The following is an 8,002-nucleotide window of genomic DNA, read 5'->3' as shown; positions in this document are numbered from 1 at the left end:
TGAGATGTAGTGGAGTAAAAGTAAAAGTATTGGCAATTGTACAGACTCAAGTAAATTACAAATACCTCAAAATTGTACTTAAGTACAGTACTTAAGTAAATGTACTAAGTTACTTTCCACCACTGGTGGTGGGGGTGGGCTGGCGTTCATTGTTATGATGATCCCGGCTGTTTACAGGTGGACCTTGAGCCGTGGAGCTTTTGTTGTTTCTCTCTCTGCTCTCTGCTCCGCTGTGCCTGATGTCTCCCAGCATCAGGGTGAAACCGCAATCCATCTCTAACTCCAGGATGCAGGTCCCATGGGATCCTACTGTTTACCCGGCTGTGGAACATATAAAAACCAGGCATCAGGAAGTCAGCATGCTCCAATTTACTGTACTGTAGGTCCTCCTGCAACAAAATGTAAAATTTCCCCCCCATCTCAAAGCTTTACGTATACCTTTTTTCACCACACTGACATCGTCTAGCACAGTGGTTTTCAATCTTTTTCATATCAAGGTGACAAGGTCCATTATTTATTCTGCATTTGAGCCACGGACCACCATTTGATGAGATTTAGACTCTCATACCCAAGACTTCGAATATTTTGTTGTCATTCGATACGATTCTGTCCACAATTCCATGCTGTATTGATCGTGGTACCATAGGAGAGATGACAGGCAAATGTTGATCAAAATAACAATTCTCTAATTAAGTAATGCAGATGTTTAACAATAATTTAACTCTTGAGAGCGTAAAAATGTAACCAAATTCATTTCACGCTCTCAAGAGTTAAAGATCTAATAAGGGTTACCAACTCTCCATCATTTAGCTGGGAACCACCTGGGACCCCCTCAAGGACCACTGGTGATCCCCGGACCACTGGTTGAAAACCACTGGTGTAGCACACTGATTCTCAACCGTTTTCATTTCAAGGACCCACAGTTTGATGATATGCATTAGGCCACAGACCCCCCCTTTTTTTTATCTCTTGGACCCCAGTCTAGACTGTAAAAATCCTCATTGTTCCTTTAACTCTGTAAAATGTTCACACACAGACCCACAAAGCCCTGGCGGCCCCTGGGCCCGATGTTGAGAAACAGGTGGTCTAGTCTAGCAGACGCGACCAGAGAGATGCAAAATGAAGAATTTAACACAGAGACCATTGGGGAAGAGGAGTTGTCCCAGTCGCCCGCTCTGAAATAAATCTGATGTGACCAGCCTTTGAATTATTCATATCCAAGGGGATGTATCCACTACAAATTGTCTATCACAGTTTTGGGACGCGGGCAACAGCGGGTACCCAGAAGCAATCGATCCACACACAGTCTCTCTGCCAGTTTTCTGAGAGCCGACCTGGGCAGGACCCACCGGATCAGGTTCCTCAACTTGCGGGCTCCCACTTCCAGATGATTGGTGGATGCAATTTGTCCGGGGGACATCCTGGGGTTAGACAGCCTCGTCTGCAGAGGAAAACGGGGGCGAGACCTCCCCATCAAGTGTCAAGAACAAGGCTTGGCTTTAGTGTTCAGCCGATGGACAAAACTAGATTCCAGCTGCCCCCCGAAGTATCAGAGAGCGTGCTGTATCAAGGAACCGCAGTTTACTCTGGCACTTTTCATCCATAAGAACATTATGACATGAGGGACCCGGAGCAACCCAGCGGTCGATAGAGACTAGATTACAACCTGGTGATGTCCAGCATGTAATAGCTGTGAAGAAATACATGGTTTCTGACAAAGCAGCTCTGAAAGAAATCTTTGGAACAGAAACAAAAGGAAACTAATCACGAATATTGCCGCAAGCGGCAAATTAACGGTATCTATTAAGCACAGAAGATGAAGTTGTAGATGATGACAGAAGAATATGAAGATGATGAAGATGATGAAGAAACAGAATAAAGCATCATTTGGTTGTTTGCAGTGAGGTTTTAACTCACAACCTTCACATAGTGAGGGAGTATCACATTCACTGCTGCACAAAACTAGGTTGATGCCCATTGGGGACGCTTCTCCTCCAGTACAGTACCTGTTGTCAGAGTAGGCCTACTTTGTGCAGTACCCATTATCATAGTCCCTGGAGGACAGTCTCTGACAATCAATCAATCAATCAATCAATCAATCAATCAATCAATCAATCAATCAATCAATCAACTTTCATGTGAGTTAAAAGAGGTCCCAAATGACATTGTGGTGCAAGTCAGTATCATGTAGCTTAGAAAGTCCAACATGAAATCCTATATTGTTGGACTTGCATGCCCCCACCCGGTTATGCAACACCCGTTGTACCCACGGTTCTGGAAGACCTTCTATTCGACTGACTCGACGCCAGACACGGCACTCCCTCGGGTCAATGGTGACTCTCGCACCGGATTTGAAGTTGGTCGGTCAGACGGTTCTCGAGATACGTGCGAACTACAGATGCACTCACACGCACAGACGGATTTCTGACCAACTGCCCACTGTCCACTGACTTTCCACTGGGTCCTCTGGGATGCACACACCAAGTTTGAGGTCGACACACACACAGACAGACAGATACATATAGATAGAAGGCTTAATGTATTAATGGATTGGAAAGCTGGTGCATTTTAGAGCTCTTTGGTGGTGTTAATACCCAAGAATGTCTTTTGCCACACAATTATAATTGACAGAAGCCTTGGAAGAACAAACATTAGCATAGATAAACAAAACATTGCAGGCTTTCTAGGGCCTTAATACAATATCTGTCATGAAGTTTGAATGCAGGGCACCAGCCTGCTTTTCTGGAGCATTTAGGGTTCAGTGTCTTGTTGAAGGACGTGTCAACACAATGCTAGAATGGACATATTATTGCTGTCGGGCAGAAACCCCTTATCTCCATATTATAACTTATAGTGTTTTTTCGTAAATTAATGCCCTACTTGATCATACTACAGCGTCATAGAAAATAATCAAATGTAGCAGACCCACAAGCTCGAAACGCTGCGTGAAACGACGTGCTTTGAGCTTGTAGATCTGCTACGGTTTTGGACATAATATGCGGTCCACTCGACAGCGACGATACCATTCTGTTGGTTTCAGGTGTATTGCCAAAATTGTGGATGGAATTTGGGTGACTTGTGTACATTTTGTTTAGTTGATTGTGTTGCATATTTTGAAAAATATATAGTGACAGATTTCTGAATTTACCATAGGTTGGCTATAACCTTTGACATACATCATTGGGTGAGCCTCTGTAGAGCATATACGGTGGAAGTTTTGATTAGATTATTAATAACAATTTGAGTTCACGCTTAGAACCCATTCCCCGTTTTGCCAATCTTCCCGTGGAACATTTTTCACTCAAATTGACTGATTATGAGATATAAACTTTTCTCAATTGTGGTGCCCCCTAGTGTCAGAATATCCAAGGACTGCACAGCAAAGCTTGGACATGGCATCCAAACACACACCAAGTTTGGTTACAATAGCTCAAGCCAATTTATGAGATTTAATGTCAAATTTAAAGACAGGATTAAAAATCTATAAAGATCCTGTACTTGATCCAGATATGCTTGTACCATATGTGTATAAAATCTGTAGAAGAAGTAGAGAAAATACAGATTTGGTAATGGGTGTCAAAGTAACTTATGCTTCAAAATTAATGGCCCCACCATCTGACCCATCAGTATTTATATATATATATTTCTTCTGATTAGTGGGTGAGATTTCCAACCATTTCCCACAGTTTGGGAACTTTAACTGTACAGAAAATAATCCTAACCGATACAAAAGGTTTCAGCACCTTCGCTGCTTGGACCACTAACAAGAGCCAATTAGTCCCTTGTTGTTATTGGCTAAATGATAATGATCGAGTCAAAGTGGTTATCACATTATTGGATGGTGTCTCTACACTATAATTACATCCTTGAACTGTTATTCGCAACCTTTTTGCCAATATGGAGTCTGTTATAGGGCCAGCCCAGGCCGATATATATTGGTTGGGCCGAAATCCATGCCATTATATGACTCTTTTGATGATATTGGTATTGGTAATTATGCAGCCGATTTGTGGTTTTCACAACAACAAAAAAGGCGATCTACAGTACAAGCTCACGATGTGTCGTGATGCAACATGTGAGCTTGTAGATCGCCTAGAATGTGTAGATTTTTTTAATAGGGCTCAAGTGGTTGAATAAAATGACGTTCAGTTCTAGTACTTGTTCATTGTATAATCAAAGTTAAAGGTTGTTTTCCTATATTGAAGATTACTTCATTTAAACTTGTGTTTATTTGTATTTATTTGTTTGCTCATAAGTTCAATGTTCTCAATCAAATTCAAGTTTGTTTCCCCAAATCGATCAGAAAATGTTGCAACTTTTGACAAAATATACGTCAAAACACGGGTAATGGGTGGTCTAGGACTCTCTCTCTCGGGCTGTAAGTCTGTTCCCATTTAGACCTCTGTCATGTTTTCACATCCAGGCCCCAACAATGGCTGTGCTGACAGAAATGATCTAATGTGTGCTTCAAGTTCTTTATGGTTGTTTCCAAGGCGACCCCATTGCACGTCTGACGCTTTAGGATTTATGAGCAGGAACAAGGCACAAAGTAAAAAGTAAAAAACGGGCGAGAAACCTACACGAGGCTTGAACCCCCCCACCCCACTCCCCAGGGTAGACGACATTGATGCATGAGACGGTTTGCTGTGTTTTGTGTTTGCCCAACACGCCAGACTGCAGGGCTTTCGGCTATTATTCCATACGTGCTCAGATCTCCACAATCACTGTCTGTTGTCTTTCGTGTGTGAGAGTATAGTGGTGGTGCCCTCTGTCACCATCCGTATTTAAAGTAACTAAGTACTTTTACTCCACTACAATCATTTGAAAACTTTAGTTGCTAGTTACTTTGCAGATTTGTATTATTATTACAAAACATACATTAACCACTTCAGCCCATACATTTCGGCCATTTGAAAATAGCCGATCTACACAATGCATCGCTATGTGACGCATTGTGAGCTTGTAGATCAGCTATTTTCTAAAGATTTTTTATACATTTCATACATTTGAACACTTGTGAAATGGGACATTCTGCATAATGAGTACTTTCTACTTTCGGTACTTTAAGTACATTTTGATACCAATACTTTTGTACTTTTACTCAAGTCAATTTTGAATTCCAGACTTTTACTTGTAACAGAGTACTTCTGCATTGCAGTATTGATGCTTATTACTTAAGTAAAAGATGTGAGTACTTTTTCCACCACTGGTATTTAACCACATGAACCCATAGCGTCCATATTCTGGGCATAACGTAATAGGTGAATATTTGGCAAGAAATAGCAGATCTACATTCAGATTCACTTTATTGTCACTTAGATGCTGGTTAGGTACATACATACATATTAAAAATGTACGCTCTGAAGCTCCAATACAATAAAAACATGATAAAACAACAACCTAAAACACTGAACAATGAACAATTAAAACAGGGAAATAATATCAGTGAGAGTGCATAGTGCAAGTACAGGGGGTTATTATTGCACAGTCACTCTTTACTGTTATCTGCAAGTTCATATCATGTCTCATTACAACACGCTGTGAGCTTGCCCATTTTATAGATTTTTACACAAATATCTTCAGCAATATGCATATAAAATGATGACTTTGCCTACCTCAAAGATATTCATGCTCGGCTGTTTTCGGAAGACCGATTTCAGAGTGGGCGGGGATGGTGCACCTGAACCAGAGGGAGGCGGGGTCAATCCTAAAGGACATCACCCCGAGTATGAGCGCCTAGTATCAAAACCACCGCTTCGGTGATCAACTTATCACCTAAAAGGTGATATGGGTGATCACCTCATTTGGTGTCATGCAGGGGCCTTTAGAATCTATGCACCTACTTTCTTAAAACCTGTGTCAATTATCCAATGCTACTGCAGCCTGGCAGCTTGACACAAACGCAGAACGAAACGTAGAACAAACGTACTTACAATTGTCTATGTCACAGAAATATGTTCTCTCTGGCTTTAAAAAATCTGATGAGATAAGGCTGCTGTGTACCGGTATTTTATTTTATAAAAAAACAAAACAAAAAAAGGTTTGAGGCAAGATCAAAAGTGTATGTCCCCTTTCTTTATTGGCTATATGTCCAACCCAGCACTGTGATACCAGCGGATACCAAAGCATCCAGCTAATGTAGTACCTACCTCTGCAACCTCTGCAATCTCGCCTGTTGGTCAGGGTGAAACAAATCGTTTTGACTCTGCATTTTAATTGGCAATCAAATGTTGGGACAGCCCGTGGAGAGCTACAGTAGTCGATGTGAGGGCCCTGTACCCACTGCCACTCAGGCCCCAATTTAGCATCCGCAAGAGCCAAACAGTTGACAGAATTGGCAGAGCTGGCTGTGAGGTCAACTCAATGACCTAGAAGGCCAATAAATAAGGATGCCTGCAGATACTCTAACCACATGCCACCCAAACGCTCTCTCTTTCATCCCTTTTTCCTCTGCCCTCTTTCCCTACAGGGGTGGGCAACCTTTTCGGGGCACATGATCACTTAGCCGTGTTCCAAGACCGCCGTGATCATCCAATGTACAGATAGTGAAAGCCCGATTGCTTTTACGTCTTATTATAGGCTGCTACATCTAATAATTCATGCAGAACAAGTAAATCATTTAACCACTTTTAACCTGGCGTCCCTATTTTGGGCATGTCGTTATACTGTAGGAGGAAATCGGCAAGGTAGCGATCTAGCACACAAGTACAGTAATGTATACTAGTATAAAAAATAAAATAAAAAATTAACATGAATAGTAGAGGTAATCTGAGGAGAAAAGTTTGGTGCACATCGAACAGTAATGGTTGCTTTTGATCAGCTCAATTGATCACCTCCATAGTTCCATGGAACCAAATGGACCCATTTGATGCTTCTTGTTTTTCGTTTTGCCTTGTATTGCTGTACACAACAGTGCTTTTTATTTTCCTTACTCTTTACCTGTAACACTATAACCTTAACTGCTGTGCCGCCTCTGGGCGACAGAATTCCCCCCCCCCCCCCCCGCGGGGATAATAAAAGTATCTTATCTATTTATCTCGCTCACCCTCTCCTCTCCCCTTCTCTTCTATCACCTCTTCTCTCTAACAACGTATCTTGTCTCCCCCCCCCCCCCCCTGCTCCCATCGATTCCCCCCTGCAGGTTTCCGACAGAGAAGGAGACAGGTGTTGTGGGAGCCTGGCGGCCACCAGGCGAGCTGCCCTCACCTCGTGGAGTCCATCCCCTGTGACGACCCTGCCTGCTACGTGTGGCGAGTCCAGCCGGGGGAGAGATGCGTGCCCGACAAAGGGCCGTGCGGCCTGGGCACCGCGGCGCGCAACGTCACCTGCATCGACCTTGAAGGTACTGTTACCGCTTCGTTTTTCCTTCTTTCCACCTTTCTTCAGAGGTTGAAAGTTACATTTTTACTCAAGTACTGTAACCCTTGAGTAGAATCTTACTTGATTATGTACATTTTTCAATGCTTTGTACTTCCACTACACAAATATTTACTTTTTACACCACCGCAAACTATACATTAACCAAGGAATCCCTATTTTATATGAAAATAGCCGATCTACAAAAGCTCACACCGCGTTGAGAGCTTGTAGATCGGCTTTTTTTTAACATTATTCTACAGGTTGGAAGATGCAGATGCAATATAAACAAGTGAAAAATTATCATTAAAATAAAGAAAAGAAAAGGGAAACTTGTAACTGCCATTGACAATTGTGGAAACGCAAGTCAGTTCGCGGCCGCTTCCGTGAAAGCACCAATGTTCCAAAAATCTAGAACGGAACCAGTTCTAGGCCTCAGTGTTGAGTTTTTGTACCCGTAACCACCATGACTTTTCCCAGTGTCGTGTGAGTGAGTCTCACATGCCGCTGTTCCGCGCAAATTAGCCCGAGGGGACTATACAGCAGCGGGGACAGTTTTTTTGATGTCGCTCAAAAACCAGTACAAATGCTTGCAAATCGCTTGCCAGCAGGGGCATCATTTACATGGAGCCAAGCCTGGACGGCA

The 8,002-nt window shown here is 42.6% G+C and overlaps 1 protein-coding gene across 1 annotated transcript in view; it reads left to right on the top strand.

Annotated features, from left to right (window-relative positions):
• Positions 1–8,002, top strand: part of thsd7ba (thrombospondin, type I, domain containing 7Ba) — a 271,757-nt gene that overhangs the window by 95,344 nt on the left and 168,411 nt on the right. Inside the window, exon 7 of the mRNA XM_080456937.1 lies at positions 7,142–7,342. Within this exon, the coding sequence (XP_080313063.1) occupies positions 7,142–7,342 (201 nt within the window). The remainder of the gene's footprint in view (positions 1–7,141; positions 7,343–8,002) is intronic.

Source organism: Gymnoscopelus braueri (assembly GCF_963280865.1).
Source record: "Gymnoscopelus braueri genome assembly, chromosome: 18".
NCBI lineage: Eukaryota > Metazoa > Chordata > Actinopteri > Myctophiformes > Myctophidae > Gymnoscopelus > Gymnoscopelus braueri.
Note: the sequence above shows the minus strand (reverse complement) of the source record. Positions and strands in the feature narration are given on the sequence as shown.